Genomic DNA, 23,960 nt, shown 5'->3' on the forward strand with positions numbered 1-23,960 from the left:
ACGGAGTGGATCACCAGGCGATCGCCCTCAGTGACAGAGGCAGGGCGCCCAGCCAGGGCCTAGCGCACGGCCCGCCCAGAAGTGACAGCTGTGGTTGGTCTTCTCTCTGCTGGGCCGCCCGTCCAACAGGGCCAGCTCGCGAAGCTCTCCGCAGTGACGACAGATCCGGCGCTGCCTCTGGAAGCTTTCTTGAAAGGGACTTATTTTTAGATCGTTTTCCTTACGCACTGGCTCTCCACTCCTCACCCACTGCCTGACAAGTCCCTTTTGAGTGCCCTGTGCATCCTGGAAGTGCACCCCCCCCTCCCCACTCACGAGGGCTCCCCTGATGTCACAGCTTCACCACGGCAACAGCCGGCGGTCCCCCACCCTGTGTGCGGAAGAACCCGGGGGGCTGGCAGCTTCCCCACCTGAGAGATTGCGTCTGTGCCGGAGTTAACGATGGAGCGGAAAAGATACACGCGGAAAAGGAGGCAGGCAGCCCCTGAGAGAGCAACGCGGCGTTTCCATGGAGACACGGGGGGCAGGAGCGGTCCCCTTGATGAGGCTGCCGTTTCCAACCGTGGAAGGGCATTTGCCATTGCACAAAGGGGGAGAGCACACTAGGCATTTGGGGCCCCGGCCCTGTTGCTTGGGGTCCCCTGCCCTCGGGACCCACCTCCAGAGACACCGGAAAGAAACACCGTCGCCTTAGTGTCTGCCCCGCGTGTAGCCCAGGTGGAGCAGAATTTGCCAGTTCCTGGGTTTTGGGGGCAGGTGATCCCTGAGCACCTGTGGAGCTCATAGGGCACTTGGGAAGGGGAGGCAGGGCTCCCTGCAGGTCTCTGTCCCACGTGTGGTGGCACCGTACCCCCTGAACACTTACTCCCCGTCCCACCCCTGCCCTGGCAACCACTCCACTTCCCGAATCTGACACCCCAGGTCCCTTCCGTGTGCGGAATCCTACAGGCTCTGTCCCTTGTGATCGGCTTACTGAGCACCACATCCCTGTGGTTCATCCACACCGGAGCACCTGTCGGTGGGAAGAGGGGGGTCTGATGGTCTTTTCAGATCTGGTGTCCAGAGAGGGTGTGGGGAATCCTTCCGGCATGCCACCGGCAGGCATCTCGGGCCACAGCCCCACTGTGGTCACTGCCCTTCACGTGGGCTGTCTCCCGTCATAGGTGCACATCCTCATGGGCTCCTGTTACAAGACCAAAAAATTCCTGCTCTCCCTGGCGGAAAACAAGCTGGGACCCTGCATGCTCCTGGCGCTGAGGGGGAACCAGACCATGGTGGAGGTAAGGAGCTGGCCTGGGTCCCTGGCAAGGCTGCTGTCTTGCCCGGTCCTTCGTCTTTGTTCACTGGGCACCTTACAGGAGCCCAGAGCTGTTAGGGCAGCTGGGAGCACAGCGGTGGAGGAGGTAGGTGTGGCCCGGCCTCTCCCGAGTCGAGCGGGAGCGGTAGCCCCCCGCCTGTCACAGTTGATCCCTTTCACTTATGATCAGGGGAGGTTTCTGCCCATTTGTCTATTGCTGTGGAGCAGGCCACCCTGGTGGGGGGGGGCTCAAAACAATGGTACTCATTTATTTGGCTCACGGATCTGGGGGTGACTGGGCTCAGCTGACAGGTTCTCACCCTGGGTCTCTCATGAGGAGACCGGGCCAGCTGGGACTCCAGGCCTCTGTCTATGAAGCAGCCTGAGCAGAAGTATTCCTGTTCCCCGGGGAACACATGCCTGGCCCAGGTCCCCCCTGCCTCATCCTAAAGTCCCCAGAAGCCTGGGGCCCCCAGAGCCACTGTCCACAGTCAGGATGGCAGAAGCCATGTTGCTCTTCGTGGTGCAGCCCCAGAGTCAGGCAGCAGCACTTTGCCACGTCCTACCCATGAGAAGTGCTGGCCGGTAGTCACGGCGACGGGGATTAGAACACCTCTCGGTGGGCAGAGCATCAGAGAACTTGAGCCCCAGAGCGTCCCTGCCAGTGAGATTTGGGGGCCCAGGAGTCAACAAGAGGCCCCACAGCAGGGGTGAGGAAGAACAGAGGAGGTCAGGATGGCTGAGTCAAGGGGTTGGCGATTTTGGTGGATGGGCCCAAAGAGCCTAAGTCCCCAAAGGCCCCGGTGGGCGTCTCGGAGGTTCACTGAGATGCTTGCGCAGGGAACTTGCAGGACGGGGGTGGGCAGGGAGCCAGGAGGCAGGTGAGCCGTGCTGTGAGGGCCTGGGCCGGGCAGGCTTTGCTTGGCAAGTGAGAAGTCCCCGGAAAGGGCTGCCCGCATGCTAATCCTGGGCGAGAGGGCCGGAGAACAGAGATCGCGTCGGCTCCCCAAGGCTCTGGGAGGCAGTGTGTTGCAGGTGTCCCCCGGGGCTCCAGTTTCATTCTGAGCCTGTCTTGCGCACCAACCATGTGCCAGGCACGGGGGGATAACTAGGGATGGAAAGAGGTGCCCTGTCCTTTGGGCTCTCTCCCGACCCTTGAGGTCCTAGCACGCATCATTTCTTCCCGCATTTGCCGAGAGCCTGCTCTGTGCTCAGCTGGCTGTGCACGAATGTTCCCGTGGTACAGACGGGAAGCTGCGATACGTGATTTGCCCGGGTCACCCAGCCAGAAGGACAGCGAGGGGGGAGCGTGGTTGCTCGTTTGCAGGATGAGATCTCGGGGCACGTGGAGCTCGCGGAGCTTATCCGAGACCCCTCCCTGTGGCGCGCGGGGCTGTTGGCACGGGCTGAGGTCCAGCCCTCCGTGCCTTCGAGGACCAGCCCTGCTGTAACGCACCTCCGCTGCTCTCGGGCAGATCTTGTGCCTCATGCTGGAGTACAACATCATCGACAACAACGACACCCAGCTGCAGATCATCTCAACCCTGGAGAGCACGGGCGTGGGCAAGCGCATGTACGAGCAGCTGTGCGACCGGCAGCGAGAGCTGAAGGAGCTGGTGAGTCCCCGGCCCGGCTCTGGGGCGCACGTGCCGGGCCCGCCAGAGCACGGCTGGGGTGCAGGGGGACGGAGCCCGGGTCCCCCGCCCGCACCTGCGCGGGCCTCTGTCTCCGCGAGTCCTCCTCCAGACCCGGAGAGGTCGGGGCTACCACCTGCCACTTTCCAGGTGATCACAGACGTGTCAGGTCGGTGCCCCAAAGTCCCGGAGCTCCTACGGGGCCTGGCCAGGAGTCGCATCCTGCCTCACCCCAGGGCCCTGCGCGGCAGCCACTGCCTCCCTCCCCATATCCCACAGGCCCTTCTTTAAGTGCACCAGGGCTGGGCTTCAGAGGGGTGGTGAGCCCACACCTCCCTGGTCTCCTGGAGCAGCTCTCACCCGGCGGCCGATAGGAGACGGTGTATAAATACTCCAGCTCCCTCTCCGCACAGGTGGGACACCTCTGAGACATGACTTCTCCACCATGTCCCAGAGGACCCCCAGCGGTAGCGGTACCATAACGCTCCCTTCCTGGGGGGCCTTCGCCGTCTCACTCGCCCGCTCCCCTGCTGGCGTTTCTGGGGATTCCCTCTCTGATGAACCGGCCGTGTTCACACCTCGTCTCGGGGTCTGCCCCCGAGACCGAGACCGCCGCGTGGCCTTCGGCCGCCGAGAAATAAAATGGCGCTGTGCGTGATGTCATCAGGGAGGGGGGTGTTCAGGCTGGCGGCCCAGGGGAAAGAACGGGTCATCATCAGTCCGGTTTCTGTTGCAGCAAAGGAAAGGCGGGCCCACCAGGCTAACACTGCCCTCCAAGTCCACGGTGAGTTGGTTTTATTCTCCTGTGGGGCTGGGTAGAGGGAAGAAGGCAGTTAGATTAGACCTCCCTGATGAGGAACTTTAGCCGGTGGAGCTGACCAAGGGCCCTGTGGCACGTGACAGGCCAGCTTTTCCAGGAGGGAACCAGGTTCCGGGAAACCAAACACGGTAGATTGTCGCTGGTATTAACGTTAATATGTTACCAGTTAATAATAGTACTAATAATATACATTGAGCATTTACGTACCAGATACTGGGCTGTTCATTTTGTCACCACAACAACACTGTGAGGTTGGCGCCTCTCTCCAGCCCCACTGACAAGGTCTTCGGGGATCTTAGTTCCTTCTATCCTGTGCCGCCGTCCTTGGCATGAGGTTTCTACCTCGTGGTCCAAAAAGGCTGCTCAAGCCCTGGCCATCAGGTCTCCATTCACGCCAGCAGAAGGAGGAAGAGCAGAGAAGAACATGTCCCTTCCCTTTAAGGGCTTTCCGAAAGTTCTCCTGGACACATCTCCCTGTATACCATTGTCCAGACTCGGCACACGGCCACATCTAAGTGGGAGATTAGCCTTAATTCGGTGTGGCCGTGTGGCAGCTAGAATCCAAGGATTCGATCACTAAGATGAAAAGGGAGAGCGGACATTCCCCGCAGCCGCCTGGTAGTCTAGTGCTCACGTGTGTCTTGCCCTCCAAAGGCCTTAGAGGTGGGGGGACCTCAGTGTTCTCAGGCGGGCAAAGGGCCCAAGCTGCTGCCTGGGAAGGGGAGCTGGCCAGGTACACACGTCCGTGTGCATGCACACACGCCTGCGGGAGGGACGTGCCTCGGAGCACCCCAGTCGGTGACTCAGGGTGTGAGTCATGGCACTGGAGGCTTTCTCCCCCACCCACAGGGACGTGGGGGCAGCCGCTCCCAGCACCCCCCTCGGTCCTACCCCCCCCCCCCCCTCCAAGCCGCACCGTCACCCCTGCTGCAACTGTCTACGGGGCAAGGGAAGGGAGGTGGGGACAGGGGAGCGGAGGGGTCTCCGGAGCGCCTGGCAGCCCCGGGCCCTCCCCGAGAGCCCGCCGCCTGTCTGTTTGCAGGATGCCGACTTGGCTCGTCTGCTGAGCTCCGGCTCTTTCGGAAACCTGGAGAACCTCAGTCTGGCCTTCACCAACGTGACCAGCGCCTGCGCCGAGCACCTCATCAAACTGCCTTCTCTCAAGCAGCTGAACCTGTGGTCCACTCAGGTGCACACTGTCTGCCTGCACCCTGCTCTGCCCCCACCCGCCCCCGCATCCTGCCCCCTCCTCCACGCCCCTGTGCGCCCCTGCTCTGCGCCCTCCTCTGGGACTGGCCTTCCTGCCTGGAGCCCGGGGCCCAGTCTCCTGATTACCCCGCCCCTCCCCAGCTCAGCACCCCCTGCATAGGCCAGAGGACACTTAGGACCTCGTGAAGGCCAGTGGCCCGTTTCACAGTTGGAGCTGCTGAGGCCCAGGGCAGGGGTGTGCCCAGCAAAGCGTCAGAAGCCCTGAGAGGCGGGGCCGAGTCATGACGCTGGTCTCCCGCACCCGCCTGGGTAGCACACGGGCAGCTCGGGAGTCTTCCTGTTGTGATAACAACCACAGCACACCGAGGCTTGCCGCCCACGCTCGGTGTCGTTTGTGCTGAGAAGCGCCGTGCGTGGATCAGCACACGTGGTCTCCACTCCCCACCTGTGACGTGGAGGCCCCGCCAGAGCCCTCCTTTTATAGAAGAGGAACCAGGTGTTCCCGGCAGTCTGCCCTCCAAGGCCCGTCCCGCCCCATCCTACCGTCCTGCCCAGGGAAAGGCGGCCTTGGCCCTCACTGCTAGCCGGAGCCCCTGAGTTCAGAGCCCTCCTTGACAGACAGCAAGACCGACTCCTGGGAAGGGCCCTTGGCTGGCCCGCATCCCACCAGCAGAAGCCGGACTCGAACCCCGGTCAGGGGAAGCATTTGAGTCTTTGGAGAGAAGCGAGGGCAGCCCAGATCCCCCGGCTTGAAAGGCGGTGGCTCTGTCCCCGTCACCTTCCTCCACCGCTGCCTCCAGCCTCGGAGTCCTTTCCCTGAGTGCCGTGGGGACGCGGGTCGATCCCCAGGGCTGAGGGGTTCTGTGCTCCACAGTTTGGAGACGCCGGCCTGCGGCTCCTGTCGGAACACCTCACCATGCTGCAGGTGCTGAACCTGTGTGAGACGCCTGTGACCGACGCCGGCCTGCTGGCCCTCAGCTGTGAGTCCTGCGGGGGTGGCCAGGGTGGGCAGGGCCTGCTTCGCGCACGCGTGCACACGAGCATCCATTCATCCACTCGCCCATCCACCCATTCATGCGTGCGTGCATCCGTTCATTCAACAAGTGCTCATGAGCACCTGCTGTGTGCCAGGCACCGTTTTAGGTGCTGGGAACACAATAGGGGACATATCCCTGCCCTCATGGAACTTATATTCTAGAAGAAAACGGAACAACGAGTGCCCTTATCCTCCAGATACTTGTCTGAGGGATCAAGTTCGGGAAAGTGCCCTGGGACAGGCTTGCCCTGCTCCCCTGCCCAGTAGCAGCCATCAGCCGGGGTTAGATGCACAGATTCTCAGGTCCTGCCCCAGACCTGCTAACTCAGAAACTGCAGTTTAACAAAATGCCCAGGTGATTCCCACGTGTGGTTGAAGTTTGAGAAGCTTTGCTCTAATAGAAGGAGCCACAAAACACCCAAGGAACCCAGAAGTGCCGATTCCTGCACCCCAACCCTAATCTACCAGAGCAAAGTCTTGGGTGCTGAGCCTGGGAAGCTGCACTGCCCATGTCCCACCCACTGGTTTAGATGACAGGCCCCATGCCTCAGCTGGGAGGAATCATGGAGGGCTTCCTCGGGGAGGTGACCGGATCTGGGTGAACAGGACATACGTGGGAATTGGCTGAGGGGGTTGATACGCTGGGCAGGGGCCATGGCTCCTACAAGGTTGCTGGCAAATTCCAGATGGCTTAGGAGCGGGAGGAGACAGGGGTGATGGAGGGCACAGAGGATGAGGTTTGGGGACACTTTTCTGCAAATGTGCTCTTTGGACACTGTCATTGGAGTCACACAGCCCCTGGCTCGGTGCCCCCAGGAACGGGATGGAACACCGCACCTCTGATGGGTGGCTCCTGACCCAACCAAAGTTCGAGGCGTGCTTTCAAGAAGGGGGGTCCTGGGTCAGTCCTACTGGAAGAGCTCCCAGAGCTCCCCTCGGGGAAGGGCCCAGCCTGGCCCACTGGGGCTGACCTGGGATGTGGCAGGCACACTCTGGGGAACTTCAGGGGACAGCAGTGCAGGGACCTGACAGACCAGAAGGAAGGGAGGCTCAGAGAGCAGGGAGAGAACATAAGCCCAATTCAGACCAGCTCCTGCCTGAAACAGACTTTCTGTCCTGGTGGTGCCCTAGCAGTGACCCTGAAACCCTCCCACCCCATCTCCTCTCCCGCCCCATCTCCTAGACAGGGGCCTTGGCTACAATAGTCAGCCCCCCAGCTTGACTGTCCCATACCTGCAGCTGCCTTTTTGGGGTTCTCACTGACCTAATGCCTGTGTCTGTCTGTCCTTGTACAGCCATGAAGAGTCTTTGCAGCTTAAACATGAACAGCACCAAGCTCTCGGCTGACACCTATGAAGATCTGAAGGTAATTCTTCGCTTCCTCCCTTTCTCCCTCCCTTCCCCCCTTCCCTCCTTCTTTCCTTCCATCCGTCAGCATCTAGACACCAGTGCTTTGCCCTCGTGGAGCTTATTCTCCATCAAGAAAGGCTATTACACCGGCAGGTAAGTCAGTAAATAAAATAATGGCAGGTGGAAAGGAGTGGTAGGGAGGAAGCCAGCAGGGAATTGGTAGATTAGAAATAGGGAGGGCCTGTTTGGCATGTGATCATCAGGGATGGTCCCTTTGAAGTTACATAAGCTGAGACCTACAAGATAAGCCATGGATGCAAAGGATGACAGGAAAAGCAAGGGCAAAGGTCCTGAGGCAGAAAGGGTTGGTATGAACTGACTTTGTAGCAAATGTGACTAGAAAGTAAGAGAGAACAGACTTGGGCCAGACTGAATAAGCCCTCATAGGTCACAGAAGGGTTCTGGATTCCATCCAAGTTCAGTAGAAAGCTTTCAGAGACTCTAAGCAATGTTGTGAGTTATGCTTGTAAAGGCTTGTTGTGGCTGTTACCAGGAAAACTGATTTTTTTTGCTGGAGCCGGGGGTGGTCCAAGCAAGAGTAGAAACAGGGAGAACATCGACAGGGCTGATGCAGTCATGGGTTAAGCTCCTGGTCCTGTAGCCTGGGCTAGGTTGGCACTATAAAGTTGGGGCAAGAAAGAAGATCTGAGTAGGGAAAGGTGGGCATGTTTCCTGGGGGACTGGTGGAGCTTGGCCTTCAGAAGTCTGCTGCCCCCATCACTCTGGGTCCAGTACCAACTGCCCCGGAAGGAGTGAGTGGGGCTGCAGATAAGCCAGCGCTGAGGACCGAAGGGCTGGGCCAGGCAGCCAGACCCACCATGAGACGCCAGCACCTTCACACGCTGGAAGCCACTTGGAAGGAATCCCCACGAGCAGGGACCACCCCTTCCCCCCCCCCCCACCCTCAGCCCTCCAGCTCAGCCAGACCTGCGGCCAGCTTTAGAGCACCTACTATGTGCCAAGCCCAGGCTGGGGACAGGGACAGGACCAAGGTGCATCTGGTTCACCACTGCCCAGGAGGAAGCTCCGTCCTGGCAGACGGATACCTGCAGTAACCAGGCCAGGACAGGGCTCAGGGACCAGCAGGGAGGGGACAGGGGACAGCCAGCCCTGCTCAGTAGGGCAGAAGAGCCTTCACAAAAGGAGGTCTTGAGAAGGGAATCTGCCGAGCAGGCCAGGAGAGCCGTCAGAGGGTCCTGAGGAGCACGTGAAGCGGGGCAGGGGTGTGGCCGGCGCAGAACCAGCCCGAGTGCACCCTCCAGGGCCTCCCCGACCTGCCGGACCCAAGTGGGCGTTTCTGCACCGTTGAGGGTTACTGTGCCCCCTGCAGGCGAAGGAGCACAGATCCGGGTGCCCTAGCCAAGCAGCAGAGGGGTGTGGTCAGCCCCTTGTGGAGAAAAGCCGCTTTCGCGCATCCGAGAGACCCCATGGTGCCAACTTGGGCATACTGGCCAGTGCGCCCAACCTCTGTGCTGCGGGCATCGGATGGCCCGGAGGCTGTCTGTCTGCCTGGGGGCAGGCGGCCTGCACTCCACATCAGGCAGGCAGGCAGGGCCCTCCAGCTCACGGCCCCGTCTCTCAGGAGAACCTGGAAACCTCCGTGCCAGTTTGCCATCTCCTGATCGGAGAGGTTGGCTTAAAGAAGTTTTTACAGTGCTGCACAGGCAAGGCAGCCCCCAGTCTGTAGCCTCTGCCTGAGCAGCAGGGCTGGGGGCCCACGAGCCAGAGCGCAGGGGAGAAGCGCGGAGGAGCCGTGCGCACGCACGGTAGAAGGCGACACTGGCCGGCGCCCCCACGGAGAGTCTGGAAGAGGGAGCAAAGGGAGGAGAGCCATTAGCCCTGTCTGTGCAGCGAAGGCTTGTGGAGGGAAGGCCGGCTGTTTATAAAAGAAGGAAGAGAGGCGATGTGTCTGGGTGGCAGGGATGGAGAGCGGGAAGCAGGTATGAACAGCAGGTGGAAGCTTGCAGTCTAGACGGTTCCGACGCGGGGGCGTCCTGCAGGGGAAGACTCGCCGCCCCCCAGGTGCCTGCATTTATGGCGATCCCGCCGCATTCGCCTGCCCGATTTCCATTTCCGGTAGCGATGGCCTGTAGGCGGTGGTGCCGGTGAGGGTGGTTCCCGCCTGTAGGGCACACGGCCTTGTGTCGTTCAGGGCGGAGCCGTGCGTCAGGCGGTTCCACCCTTAGCGCCGTCCTGTGAGCCGTGGCCGTGGCCGGATCACGCTGGCTCCACAGAGGAGGAGGCCGGGGGCTCTGCCCCCCGGGGTCGTGCAGCCAGCAAGCGGCAGAGCTGGGGCTCCCACCGGGGCTTTCCGCCTTCAGAGCCAGGCATCCACGGCCTCGCAGAGGCAGGGGGCACGGAATCCCCTGCAGCTGTCCGCCCACCTGCGACCCCCGACCCCGGGGCTGCTGCCCTGTGCTCCCCGAGGTTACCCAGCTCTGAGCCCCAGGGAGCCCCGACGGCAAGGTGGGGAGGGCACAGTGGGAACCCCGGCCGTGGCTGCGGGGGAGCCAGGCACCGCCGGGCCAGGTTCGGGAAAGGACCGTCCTCCTTGCTGCCCCGCAGGCCAAGCTTCCCAACTTGAAGGAAGTGGACGTCCGCTACACGGAAGCCTGGTGAAGCTCCCGGCTCGGCAGGAAGGAGTTTGCAGCTGCAACACACGACTTTTGACTAATAGCCGTAGAGCGCCGGCCCTGGGGTCCCGCCCCCAGCGTCCCGGCTGTGAGATAGATGGGGGAGTCTTTCTGGGGGCAGAGGGCGGAGGGGGGAGGGGGTGGGGAGGGGGGCCGTAAGCACGCCCAGCCCCGCCTAATTCTTTTAGCTTCATAATTGGAAACCTTGACCTGATCCAAAAAGGACTTTGTAGCAACCAGAGGAGCGTCAGCGGGTCGGGGGAGAGGGTGGGGGAGGGGTGGGGGCCTTGGGGAGGGGGGACCCTTTGTGGATTTTCTTTGCCTTTGTGTTCAATGCTGTGTGGGAAAAGTCAACTCCGATGCCACCATCACACGACCCTGATGGGCCTCGAGGGCCGAGGAAGGGTGCTTTCTTCCTCACAGGCTCCACCGAGAACTCGCCCCCGCCCCCCACCATTGGGACAAGAAAACCCAGACATGTCATTGCACCGTCCTGTGTCCTCGCCATTGCTATGCAAAGTGATTCTTGTTGTACATAAGATTTAAATAATGCGCCTATTTAAGAAATGTTGACAAATTGCGGGTCTGGGACCTGCCTCTTATTTATGAAGTCTTTGACCCTCCCTCCCTCCCTCCTGCCCTCCCACCCCGCCCTCCCCTGGCCCGTAGTACTGTATAAACCAGTCAGCTGTTGGGGTTGTGGTAGTATTATTGTTATTTTTTTAAAGGAAACAGACAAAAAAAAAAAAACCTCCTTGGAAAATTAATTGCTTTTTCGTAATGGATTCTGTATGCTAACGCTCGGCCGTCTGTCCGCCCGCCCCCACTGTGCGTTTCCAATTCCCAGATGTCTCCAACTTGCCCCTGGGTGAGGGTCAGGCTGGGGGGCAGAAGTGGGGTCCCCACGTTGTAGTCCTGTTCCTGCCAGGCCCCGGCTTTCTCTCAGCCCCCTCTTACGCCGTTTGGGGGGTGCTAACCTGTCCTCCCTGGTCCATCCCCTGGAAGAGCTGCCCCAGCCCCGTCCCCCGGAGAGCTCCCATCTCCGGTGGCCTCTGCCATCCCTGTCCCCACTGAGACTGCGGCCTGTGGCCTCCCCGCCATCCTGTGCTTCACGTGGTCTCCTCACGCATGCCTGCTTCTCTGCATGGTCTCTTGGGAGAAGAGAGAGACGTCGCCTCCACCAGCCTGACTGCCCACCCCACCCCTATGAATGTGACCGCTACAGCACAGACACCCTTTTCTGTCCCCACACCTGCCCCGAAGACAAACCAACCTCCGTTTCTTTTGTAAACAGTCGGCTTTTTCTTAACAAGCCCTCCCTGTACAGAACAGCCCTTTTATGGTTTACTTGGGGTCCCCTCTCCCCCCAAGCCCCCTCTTCTGTTGGTTTAGCACAAATACCGTCCCCCTCCGGCACCCCCAGCCCTGATCCCTCAGTCAATGTAATTGTTTTATATATATTTAATCTTATTCAATGGAAACCATGCTTTTGTCGTTTTATACTTTGCTAGGTAGACTTTATTACCCACCCCCCCCCCAACTATGCCCTCATTTTTTTAAAAAAGGAAAAAAAAAAAGAAATTGGGTTTCAGTCTTAATTCATTTTACGTGCCAGGTTTTATTTTGTGTGTGCGTGTGAGTGTGTTCTGTTTCGTGTTTTGTTTTCTTCTGTTGTTGTTGTTTTCTGTTGTTTGGTTTTATTCTCTCCCCTCCGGTCCCAAACTTTATAGCACTCTGGTGCAGGAAGAAGCAAAAACAAAAAAACAAAAAAACAAAAAAAACAAAAAAACAACAACAAAAAAACTCTAAAAAAGAAACAAAAAGAGCCGAGACATGCCATCTTTTCCCTTCGCACTGTTGCTTTTCCTGATGGTTAATACTACTGTCACGTTAGCTGTGTTCAGAGATGTGAAATACTTTCAGGCAAAAATAAACTGTAAGTGACTCATTGACATCTGGCCTTTCTGTGTGGCTTCGAGGGAGCCTTTCGGCGGGGACGGGAAGGGGACAAGACCTGGGCCGAGGTCAGGACTCCTCTGAACGTCCCGAGCTGCTCACCCTCGGCACCGTTGACACTGGGGGCCAGACCCTCCTTTGTCACGAGGCCGTTCTGTGCATCCGAGAATGTCCTGCGTTGCCCCTGGCCTCGGCCTGCTAGATGCCAATAGCACCCAGTCCCCCCCGCCCCCAGACATAACAGCCAAAAATGTCCACCAGGGACAAAATCACTCCCTGGGGGAAACCCAGGCTGCCAGTCTCTGCATCAGGGCCCTCACGGCAGCTCTCGTCCAGAACTTCTAGGACCGATGGGCCTCTTCGTCACCTGGGGGTCTTGGGAAAATGCGAGTTACGATTTCCAAGGTCTGGGTGGGGCCCGAGACTCTGCTTTCCAGGACCTCTGGGAAACCCAGATGCTGCTGGTGTTTGGAAGCCTCTCTGAGTTCAGCAGCCTAGAGCCATCCACCCGGCTGCCCGCTCACCCACATGTCCCCAGGAGGCAGTTGGAGGAGTCCAAGGAGAGACTTTGTTTCCACTCCTCTCCTAAGTCATTCACTTTGCAGGGTTTCTTTGCCCAGTGTTACCCCAGCGCGGTGGCCCGTCGCTCACGCCCCACATCCAGCCCGTTGCCTGCCTTCAGAAGCCGCTTGAGAATGTTCCTGAGTCTCCTCCTCCTCCATCAGTATCTCCACCTCCCTCACCCTGGGCCGGGCCCCTCATCCCTGTCCAGGGGACCGAGCAGCCGCCTCGCTGCCTCCCTGGTCCTTCCTACACCACCTTCCTACCCTCACTACCTGCCCTGCCTCTCCACATCCCTGCTGCCCGCTCCTGGCCCTCCTCACTTCCAGAGGCCTCTGGCCACACAGGGAAAGCAGGAGCCGCGGGCGAGGATCAGGAAGGCCCCAGACTTCAGGCGTGGCGGGCGGGCCAGCTGCAGGTGGAGACGTGCGTGTACGAGGCGCGAACGCCTGCTCCATCCCCGATCCTTCCCACCCGGGAGAGGGGGGCGGCTCACAGCAGGTGCGCCTGATACCACATGGAAGGGGGGTCCCTGCCAGCCGTCCCATCCTCGGTCCCCCTCCTCGCTCTGTCCTGCATCACCTGGGGCTCCTCCACCCACTGGCTTCTGGGGGAGCCTGGAGAGTGAGGCTGCCCGGCCAGGGGTTCCCCTGGGCGTCCCAGCTTCACAGTAGTTCCCTCCACAACTCTGGCTCTCGGAGGAACACCTCTCCCCTCTCCGGGTCTTAGTCTGGCGGGACCTGCCCGCTCCCGCTGGGAAACCTCACATCCTTTGCCCCCGCCTGCCCCCCAGTATGCCCAGAGTCCAGCCAGTGCCCTCCCCCGGCACAGCCGAGCCACGGTGTGTCTTTACTTTTAACCCAGTGGCTTGAAACAACAGAAACTTACTCTCTTGAGGTTCTAAAGACCAGGACGTCAGCAGGGCCCCGCACTGTCTGAAAACTCTAGAGGAGAAAACTTTCCCTCTCTCTTCCAGTTCCCGGGGGGGTCCTGGTGTTCCCGGTTGTGGCTTTGCCCCTCCAGCCTCTGCTGTGTCCCACACGCCCACCCCCCACCCCTTCTCCAGCGAATCTCCCTCTGCTTTCTCTTATCAGGACATCTGCCATTGGATTTAGGACCCACCTGGATGACCCAGGATGACCCCGTGGACAGATCCTTAACATGATCACATCTGCAAAGACTCTTTTTCCAAATAAGGTCATAGTCACCCGTTCCAGGTGAATGTATCTTCTGGATTCGACGTTTCATTAATCCTCCTTTGATGACTGGGGCTCATCTTGAAGGCTATGAATGATAGGGAGGTTGCAATGATCGGGCTCATTTTCTAACGAAATGCTTATACCGCCCCTCCTGTGTGCCAGGCACAGTAACAAGGGTAAGGCTTGTAGGTCTGAACTCATTTACACCTGATACGCCTAAGGGGTGGGTGCAGATATGATCCCTCTTGACCGATGGGGAAGTGGAGGCCAGGAGAGGGTGGGTCTCTTGGTCAAGGCCACACGGGGAGCGGCGGATGCAGCCAACCTTAGAACCCAGGCATTTTGGGAAGATCTGTCCGCTGCTGGCTGGTGAATGGATGGGGCTGGGACCAGGGCAGGGACCTTGGAAAGAAAGATTCAAGAGGAGCTTGGGAGTGAAAGTGCGGAACACGGTGCCTGGTATGGAGGGAAGACCAGCAAGGAGTCAAGGGTAATGTTCACGTTCCTTGGCTTCTTCTCACTGGGGGCTTCGAGGGCCTAGAATTAGCACCTCTGCCTGGCAGCAGCTTTCTCAGTGGCCTGCCCGGCTGGTGTGTCAGTGCCCCTGCGTTCTCCCTCCAAGTGGAGGTGGAGACTCCCATCTGCTTCCCCTGGGGACAGTCTGCTGTCCCCAGGGTTCACCAGCCTGTTAGCACTTCCTTCTGCTCTCGCCCTCACTTTCCCTCCATCCCATCCTGGGACCACTTCCCAAATAAGCCACCCATGCTGGAATCTTCATCCCAGAGCTTGCTTCTGGGGAAGCCCAAACAAAGACAGTGGCTAACCATGCTAGGGGACAGAGGGACAGGTTACAGGGGGAGCCCCCTCCCCCACAGGCTGAGAAAGCCCTCCTAAGGAGACTGCACGGTCGCTGGGCACAACTGCCTCAGCCTCAGCCAAGCCAGAAGGACCGTGCAACTGGGGACCTAAGAATCAGCTTGCACCTGTTTTCAGAGGTGGAGGTGGAAGCTGCCAGATGCTCTCACACATTGCTGGCAGGCATAGAAATCGGTTCGGCGGGTTTGGAAAGCGTATCGACTAAAAGCTAACCATCCAGCCCACCCTGTGACCCCACCACCCCACTCCTGGGTATACAGACCCGGGAGAACCGAGTGCACGTGTCCACCAGAAGACACAGACAAGGGTGTTTATAGCAACATTATTCGTAAGAGCCAAAAAGCGGAAGCAACCCAAATGTCCACTAAGAGGAGAATAAACAAACCAGGGTGGTCTCGCAGTGGAAGAGCTTGAGCGCCCCCCCCCCTCCCCTTCAACAGGAGAATCGATAAAACGCACAGTGACTTAGTCGTGTGATGGAATTCTGCAGAAAAAGGCCAAAAGAGCCAACTTCTGATACCCACAGTGGCGTGAATTAATTGGACACACGTTACATGTGTGAAGGAGCCAGGAGGGCTTGCCGGAGGGTTCCATGTACGTGAAGTGCATGGATGGGCACGAGGCATCTATGACTATAGAGGTGATAACCGTGGTCACTGATAGTGCAGGGGGTGGGAGGTGTCATCGACTGGGAAGGGAAGAGGGAAGCTTCTGGGGTGATGAGGATGCTCTACAGCTCGATCTGCAGCCACACGGGTGTTTAAACACCCCTGGAGCTCCACATTTTTAAGATTTGTGTCGTTTACTTTCTGTGTTACACACCCCCTTTTTAAAAGTGGCATCAGGTCGACACAACCCAAATATCCACCAACAGGTAATAGATGTGCTATTTACAGACGATGGACGATTATCCGTCCGTAAGACAGGATGAAGCGTGGACACACGGTCCCTCGTGGATGAACCTCAAAGACATCATGCTGAGTCACCTAAGCCAGACACAACAGACCACATATTGGTGGATTCCATATATAGGCAATAATCTAAAATAGGCAAATCTGCACAGAAAGAAAGCAGACTGGTGTTTACGAGGGGCTGGGGAGTGACTGCCTCATGGATATGGGGTTTTATTTGGGGCTGAGGAAAATGCTTTGGAACTAGATAGAGGTACTGATTGCACGATAGTGTAAACGCTCTAAATGCCTCTTTAAAATGGTTTCTTTTATGTTACGCGAATGTCACCCCAATTTGTTAAAACGGCATCGAAAAATAATTCTCTTAACGAAGAGATGGCCGCTGCTCCTCTCTGCTGTGTCTGGGTCTGGGAGGGTGAGTGGTGCCCTGGCCACCATGACTTCTCTCAGCGCAGTGCTGGCCCGTCGTTGTGAACGTTTGTCCCCGCCTCAAAAACGCTCTACTGCCATCTGCTGGACAGTCGTCATTATACCAGTTTGCATAGTAAATCCACACACTCCCTTAAATGTGGGGCATCCTCGTACAGTGCACAACGTGCACAGCTGTATGTGGTGGGATATCTGACTTTGCTTTATTTTTCAGTGTCCTCTATTCAGGTTGGGGTGGGGCCTTGAAAACCTCAGTGCTGGCCTTCCCTCCCGTGCCGTCTCTAATGCTGGCTAAGGCTAGCCTGAGCTAGCCTCTCTCAGGTTCGGCGGGGAGATGCAGTCCTCGTGGTTCCTGATCCACGCATCAGTGCGTGGAGACCTGCCCTCCGGACACACCTCCAGAAAGGAAACCTTTTCCGGAGCACATTTGGTCATCCCCACGGCAGGAGAAGGCTGAGCACTGGCTAGAAGGTCTCCACCAAACTCCTGGCAACAGACCGCTTGGCTGTTTGTGTTTCCTCTCAGTGTAATGGTAGGAACGACAAGCTGTTCCTCGAAAACACCAGGCTTTGTCTCCTCTCGGATTTGCCAGGTAGGAGAAGAGGCTGTTGCATCCAGTGGGAAGGAGGCTCAGGGAACGGGGCGTTGGATACACCATGTCAGCTCCTCTTTGGGGCTCCCCCCAGCAGTGGCCACAGGGGTTTGCTGAAGTGGAGGTGGGCCAGTGATTCCCTCCTGGGGGTTTTAATGGAGAGCAGTAATGCATCATAAGCCCCTCCCGGCCCTGGAGTTACAGAGGCGTCCGTATGCGCATGGGGTTGGGGGTTCTCTCCCCTGGTGGTGGCTGTTCAGGATAAGTCCTGCCTTATAGAAATAGGATGCAAGTCATTTATATAATGTAAATTGTTCTAGTGTCCACGTTTTTTAGAGAAAAAGGCAAACTTAGGGGCGCCTGGGCGGCTCAGTCGGTTAAGCATCCAACTTCGGCTCAGGTCGTGATCTGATGATTCATGGGTTTGGGCCCCGCATGGGGCTCTATGCTGACAGTGCAGAGCCTGCTTGGGATTCTCTCTCTCTCTCTCTCTCTCTCTCAGAATGAATGAATTTAAAAAGAATTTTTTTAAAAAAGGAAGGGTAGTATATCATTTACAAGAGAAAGCTTGGGAGATCATAACCATGCGTTTTGGGAAGATGGATGGATGGAAGGAAGGTAAACCCCAAAGTAAAGAAAGCAAAGTGGCTCCTGATGAAACGAGACATCTGACATCTGACCTATGTCGACACCAGGGTTTGGGCAAGCAGAGTCGGTGTTGGCCTTGAGCTGAAGACAGTCAAGGGTGTACCCAGGCAGCCAGGCCACGCGCAGTCTCTGTCAGAGCTCTGTCCCTCATGTTGAGGCAGGTCCCACAAGGGATCCAGTGTCCTTCCTCCCGCGTGCTGTCAGCTCGCCAGGAGAGGGAGTTGGTTCCGTAGCCTTTCGTCCATTTACTGAGCAAAAGCGTATTGCTCTGAACCTTGAAAACACTGTGCCAAGTGGAAGAAGCCAGTCACAAAAGTGGGATCCTATACCATGATCATAGGAAAGCCCAGAATAGGGTAATCTTCAGAGAAAGTTCATTACCAGTTGCTTAGGGCTGAGGGGATGGGGGACAGGCATGGGCAGGGGTTCATTTTGGAGGTGATGACAATGTTCTAAATTGACTGCACAACTCTGTGCTAAAAACCGTGGAACTGTGCACTTGGGTGGATTGTGGGGCTGGCGAATTGTATCTCAATGAGGCTTTTTTTTTTTTTTTTTTTTTTTTTTTTTTTTTTTTTTTTTTTTAATGCACTGAGCACCAACCGTGCGCCAGGCACGCTGGCGACTCAGGAGTAAATAAAGCAAACGCCATCCTCCACCACATTCAGTCTGAGGGAGGAGGCAGCCATTAGCCAGATAACCCCACAAACCATTTTTCATCGCGACGGCGGAGAGAGCTACAAGGAGGTGCAGGCGGCTGGAATGAGCGCCTCCAAGAGGGGGCGGCACCGAGCTCACGTGTCTCCACCTGCAAGAGCCGGAAATGACCAACTCCTGGGGCAGGTGGAGCTGGGAAGCACCTTCCAAGCGGTGGGAAGAGCCGGTGCGGAGGCCCTGAGGCAGAGGCTGGCACCGGGGAGGAACGGACCAGCAGAAGGGAGGAAGACGAAGTGGGGGGGCAGGAGCAGCAGGAGAGAGAGGCAAGGGGGCGGAGGCAGAGTGGTGGGGGAGGGATATATGACGATTTGGGAGTTGTTCAACTACAAACCGCCCCCCTCTGTTGTGGAGCGGAGCGGAGGGAGGCAGACGGAAGTCTGGGAGGGTGGAGGAGGGGGTCGGGGCTCATCACCTCCGGCATCCGATTCACATGCCATCCTCCCTAGGAAGGAAGGTCGGTTTGGCCGGCAGAGGGCCATGGGAGGACAAAGGGTCGCGGGGAAGCTGGCAGGCAGGTGAGACCTGGCGGGCCTGGCTCACACCTGTCCGCCTCCGGTGGCCAGGACCGGACAGGTCAGGAGGCAGGGGGCGGCTCCAACGCCTCTGGCGTCCCAGCTGCCGCAGATCGGGGCTGGGGCTGCGCCAGGCCGGCGGGCGGGGGCGGGAGGCGGCGTGCCGGGCCCCGGGTCCCTGACGTCAACGTTGCCATGGAGACCCCCGCTTCCCTCGGTGCGCGTCGCAGCTGCCGCAGACCCCGGGGCTGGGAAGGCTCTGCAGGGTTGAGGGGAGCGGAAAGTGCGGGCCTGGGTCCCGCCGCCCCAGAGCACCGCCCAGCGAGAGAGCGGGGTACCGAGACCCCCCGAGGGGCTCCCCGCTGCCCCCCAGCCTGCCCCCACCCCCGTCGCCCGGACTGGGAGCGACAGTCCGGGAGCTGCCTCGGCCAGAAATCAGCCCAGGGTCCTGCATGGCCCTCCCCACGGTAACACACCCAAGGGGGGCACGTCCCTCCGCCCGCTCCTCCCACTCCCAGCCCCACTGTGTTGGGCCCCCTGCCCCTTCCTTCCTTCGAGGAGCATGTAGGGCGCCCCCCCTCGATCCCCAGCGCTTGCGGTCCTCGGCGGGGACCCAGCGAGGGAGAAGGGGAGTCCTAACACCGCCGCCCGCCTGCTGGCGCCGCCCTCCCTGGAGCTCACGTACGAAACGGTGTTTTCTTTGTCTCTAGACCTTGTTCAGTCGAATCTCTCCAGGTTCTTAAAGACGCCTTCAGGAACAGACTGGCCAGGCTGGCTGACTTCAGCCTCGCCGCCACCTGCTTTTCGTGCCTCTTCTCTTTTCCGAGCTCCTTCCTCCTCCGCGGGAGTGAAAGAAAGGGAGGCCCGTCCCGCGCTTCCCGGGTCTTGCCCTTGTCCTTGTTTGCCCGCTGCTGCTTCCCTGTTGTGGCCCAGGTGTGTGCACTTGGGAAGACTGTGTGGAGTGGGGTGAGGGTCCCCAGGACGGGTCCCCCCCCACCCCCACAGCTCCCTCTCCCAGCTGCTGGTCACACACACACACACACACACACACACCCTGCCCCCCAGCTGCTTCCTGCTGGGGGCTCCTCACCCTGGAGCCAACCTTTTTGGTTGGGATGCTGGAAATCGCTCTTGGCGTTCCTTCCTCCCTGGTGTCCATGTGACTTCCAGAACCTCACACCTTCCTGACACGCCCTGGTCACCTCTCCCCACCCTGGCCCCTCTTACCACTTCTCTTTTCCCTGACTCGTGCAGAGCAGGGGTGAACTTGAGACCCGGGGAGGGAAGCGTCTCTCTTCTTTTCTTCCCACCCCAGTCTTCTGTTGGTGCTGGGATGATATAAGGGAAAGCAGGACCTTCGCAGCCACTTGGTAAATAAGCCCTGAGGTCTGGTCTCCAGTTTTCTGGCTTTCTCTAGAATCTGGGGGACTTAGACCTGGAGGATGATTTCAAGGCTGCTGGAGAAGTCCCACTTAATACTCTCTTAATCATTCATCCATCCACCTTAAAGACCTACTGCATGCTGGTCACTCAGCTAAGTGTGGGGATCTAGCAGTGAATAAAGACCAAAGCCCCTTATGTGGAGCCTATGTCTGAGAGGAGTCAAGCAACAAAATAAGAAAAAGATGTAGTGTCTTTTTTTTTTTTTTTAATGTCTTTATTTATTTTTGAGACAGAGAGACACAGACCATGAGCAGGGGAGGGGCAGAGAGAGAGTGCGACACAGAATCTGCAGCAGGCTCCAGGCTCTGAGCTGTCAGCACAGAGCCTGACGCGGGGCCTGAACTCATGCAGTGTTCTCGAGATCATGACCTGAGCTGAAGTTGGGCGCTCAACCGACTGAGCCACCCAGGCGCCCCAAGTTGTAGTGTCTTAAAAGGAGAGATGTGATGGGGAAAAAGTTGAATCCAAAAAGGAGGATGGAGAGAGTGGAGGGAAGGTGGCTAGGGAAGGCCTCACTGAGAAGGAAGGGGACATCTGGGCACAGCCGTGAAGGAGGGGAGGGAAGAGCCAAGGGATATTTGGGGGGAAGAACATTCCAGGCAGCAAGAAAAGCCAGTGCAAAGGCCGTGAGGTGGGAGCAGGCATGGAGTGTGAGAGGAACGGGGGACGATGGTGCAGCCAGAGCAGAGTGAGCAAAGCAGGGAGGAGAGGAGAGGGCTGAGAGTCACCTGCGGGCCCTGCCGGTTGCTTGGAGGACGTGGGTTTTCCTGGCACTCTTCCCTCTTGTCCTGGCAGCTCAGCAGACATGCATCAGTACCTGCTGCCCCTGGCCCTTTGCTGAGGGTCCTCCTGTGCACCATGACATCCAGTCTCAAAATACCCTCATTATCCCCATTTTGTAGATGAGAAAACAGAGGCGCTAGCATGTCAGGTAAACCCTGAGGGATAAGAAGAGATTCATCTGCAAAAAGGTATGTGTGGTGTGGGGAGGGCCCAAGTCTGTCTGATGATGGTCTCAGGGAAGAGACAATGAGGCCTCTGCCATACAGAAGGAAATGAGGCTTCTGTGGCTGCCCCACTTGGCCTCCAGAAAAGCCCAAATCTTCCAGGCCTGAAGGGTTTATGGGAGGAAATGAGGAGGAAAAAAATGAGGCCGGATGGACTCGGCTGGGGAAGCTACTTCGAGGGAGGTGGCCACCCTCCTGGCCAACTCGCCGAGTCCCCTGGCCTGTCTCAGCAAGTGCCATGGGCTTGATGCTGAGAAAATGTTTGATCATTCATCTGACAGGGGTCTCCTTTGTGCTGGGCCCTGTGTCCTGTGATGGGTGGGTGGGGAGGTGGCTGTGGAAAGGGCTGAGCGGATGATTCTGTGACTCCTGAATGGATGCATTAATTACCTACCGCTGCGTAACAAATCACCCCAAATGCAGCGACTGGAAACGAGCGTGTTTGTTTCTGCGGCTCAGGAACTCCGGAGTGACTCAGCTGGGTCGTTCCGGCTCACGGCTCGTTCCCACATGGCGGCCATCGAGATGTCAGCCGAGGCCGTGGCCTTGTTTGAAAGCTCTGCTGGGCTGGAGGACCCCCTTGTGTGACAGTGCCCCACACCGCTTCTGGCGGGAGGCCTCAGTTTCTCCTCACACGGTTGTCCAGAAGGCTCCTTGAGTGTTGCTTTATGCAGCTCCCCCTAGGGTGAGTCATCAGAGGGAAAGACCAAAGTAGAAACTAGGGTGGCACCGGGTCTCTGATATCCCCCACCGTCACTTCTGCTTTGGGCTCGTTTGTTAGCAGCAAGGCACTAAGACCAGCCCACGCTCAGGGGAGGGAGATTAGGGTCCACCTCTTGAAGGAAGAGCATCAAAGAATTTGTGGACGGAGTTTAAAACCATGACAACAGGTAAATGGATGGTGCACCCACTCTTCTTCCCTGATGCTGGAATCTTAGAATAATCTCCGACCACAGCTGTTGGTGAAATCCCCCTGGGACACTTGTAGCTGTCCAAACCCCGGCCCCTCTTACTGCTGGTCTGAGCCGGGACTTGCACATGTGTGGTTTCGTTGTGTGGAATAATTTTTTTTTTTAATGTTTGTTTATTTCAGAGAGAGAATGTGCAAGCAGGGAAGGGGCAGGGAGAGAAGGGGACAGAGGATCTGTGCTGCCAGCACAGAGCCCGAGGCAGGATTCAAACTCATGAACCGCGAGAGCGTGACCCGAGCGGAAGTTGGATGCTTAACTGGCTGAACCGCCCAGGCGCCCCTGTTGTGTGGAATGCTCTTAAACTTTAATCGTGACGTTTATGTTTCCGCTACATTATTTTTTTATTGTGGTAAAATGTGCATAACGTAAAATGGACCGTTTTAGCCCTTTTTGAGTGTGCACTTCGGTGGCAAGAAGTACGTTCACGTTGTGGTGCAACTGTCACCTCCAGAAATGTTCACCTTCCCGAACTGAAACTGTACCCCTTAAACGCTGACTCCCCACCCCTCCCGCCTCCAGCCCATAGTGACCCCCGCTTTCTGTCTTTATGAATTCAACTACTCTAGACCGCAGAGGGCTCCCTTGTGTCTGGCTTGACCCAGCACAGTGACTTCCAGAGCTCATGCACGCGGTACGCGTCCCAGGGTGTCATTCCCCTCATGGCCGAATAGCATTTCATTGTACGGACCACACTGTGTTTATCCGTCGTTCGGCGGTGGGCATTGGGGTGGTTTTCACGCTGGTATTTTTAAGGCTCCGGAGTGATACTCATGACCCATCAGGGATGAAAATCGAGGTCTTAGACCAGTGGTTCTTAAGCCTGGCTGAGCATCCAAATCACCTGGTAGCTGTTAACAAAACAAGCCAATGCCTGGTGAGCATCACAGACCTGCAGACCAGCTGAATTGGATTCTCTGGAGGGGGACCCCGGAGTCTGCAAGAATCTGCAGTTACTTCCAGAAGGCCAGGGTGTGAAGACTCATTTCCAGGTCTCTGCTGCCCCCTGGTGGCAGTACCTGGGATCGTCTGCAGCACTGGCTTGCCCGCCCCCTAAGGAGCCCAAAAGAGCCAGTCCCCAGAGCCACTCCTTGGCGGGTCTGGGGAACCTGCGGGGCTCTCCCTGCCTGTCCTCCCCCACTGTACTTCCTGGTTTCAGAGGAGCCTATTAGGAGAAGGCACAGGCAGGCGGAGGACTCCGCTTTGCTCCTTGCCAGCTATATGACCTTGAACAAGCCATTTACTTGTTTCAGGGACGTGACCACTGCTCTCCTCTCCGCACCCCCCCCCCCCCCCCCCCCCCCCCGTCAAGTCCCTGAGATCACAGTTAAGTATGTGTGTTAGCTTTGGGGAGAACCTAGAATTTCTTCTCCTTGGCTCCGTTGACAATTGGGTAGGATTATTCCTCATGGTGGGGCCATCCTGTGTATCGTAGGGTATTAAACAGCATCCCTGGCCTCAACCCACTAGATGCCAATGAAACCCCCCAGTTTTGACGATCAACACTGTTTCCAGACATGAAGAAATGTCCCCTGGGGGGAGGGTTGCCAGACAAAATGCAGGTTTCCCAGTTAGATTTGAATTTCAGAGAAGCGACTCACAACTTTTTGGTAGAATTCTGCCCTCAAGATTGCATTTTTACTTGCTAAATCCAGAAACCCTGCGAAACCACCTCAGCTGAGAGCTACTGCCCTGTGAGTACCTGATACTTGGGTAGGAGGCTAAGATACCAGATGGAGAAGAGGCAGCAGGAATGCACTGGCCCAGCCTGGCCGGGGAGGGGTGCTGTCTGGGGGCAGGCCCGGCAATGATGAGTGAGGTGAGGCTTGGGGAGAAGGGTGGCCGTGGGAGAGGAAGCTGGGCTCACAGTCAGGCCAAGTCCCTCTGGGGGCTCAGAGCCACTGATGTGCAGGGACAGGGGACACCTTGTTTCCCCAGCACCTGGGGACAGGGCAGTTTGTGGCCGACCACAAGTCGGAGCAGTTCACCCCCAGCTTCTCCCCAGAGAGAACCCCCAGTGGTGGGGAGTCAGGCCCAACTTGCTCATTTGCAAGAGGAAGAAACAGGCCCAGAGAGGGGCAGTGAGTGTCCCCAAGCCACAC

At 57.9% G+C, this 23,960-nt stretch overlaps 1 protein-coding gene and 1 long non-coding RNA gene across 2 annotated transcripts in view; both read left to right on the forward strand.

The window, feature by feature from the left end:
* CMIP (c-Maf inducing protein) overlaps nucleotides 1–11,991 on the forward strand; it is a 232,988-nt gene extending 220,997 nt beyond the window's left edge. The window contains exons 15-21 of the mRNA XM_060650050.3: nucleotides 1,164–1,280; nucleotides 2,773–2,913; nucleotides 3,668–3,715; nucleotides 4,794–4,940; nucleotides 5,835–5,940; nucleotides 7,292–7,362; nucleotides 9,972–11,991. Coding sequence (XP_060506033.2) covers nucleotides 1,164–1,280; nucleotides 2,773–2,913; nucleotides 3,668–3,715; nucleotides 4,794–4,940; nucleotides 5,835–5,940; nucleotides 7,292–7,362; nucleotides 9,972–10,025 — 684 coding nt within the window. The 3' untranslated portion in view covers nucleotides 10,026–11,991. The remainder of the gene's footprint in view (nucleotides 1–1,163; nucleotides 1,281–2,772; nucleotides 2,914–3,667; nucleotides 3,716–4,793; nucleotides 4,941–5,834; nucleotides 5,941–7,291; nucleotides 7,363–9,971) is intronic.
* Nucleotides 11,992–17,081: 5,090 nt separating this feature from the next.
* Nucleotides 17,082–22,232, forward strand: LOC132690091 (uncharacterized). The gene is made up of 4 exons (XR_009615236.3): nucleotides 17,082–18,443; nucleotides 19,151–19,373; nucleotides 20,786–20,854; nucleotides 21,984–22,232. It is a non-coding gene; the product is annotated as an uncharacterized LOC132690091 (long non-coding RNA).
* The last annotated feature ends 1,728 nt before the right edge of the window (nucleotides 22,233–23,960 follow it).

Source organism: Panthera onca, chromosome E2 (assembly GCF_046562875.1).
Source record: "Panthera onca isolate mPanOnc1 chromosome E2, mPanOnc1 haplotype 2, whole genome shotgun sequence".
NCBI lineage: Eukaryota > Metazoa > Chordata > Mammalia > Carnivora > Felidae > Panthera > Panthera onca.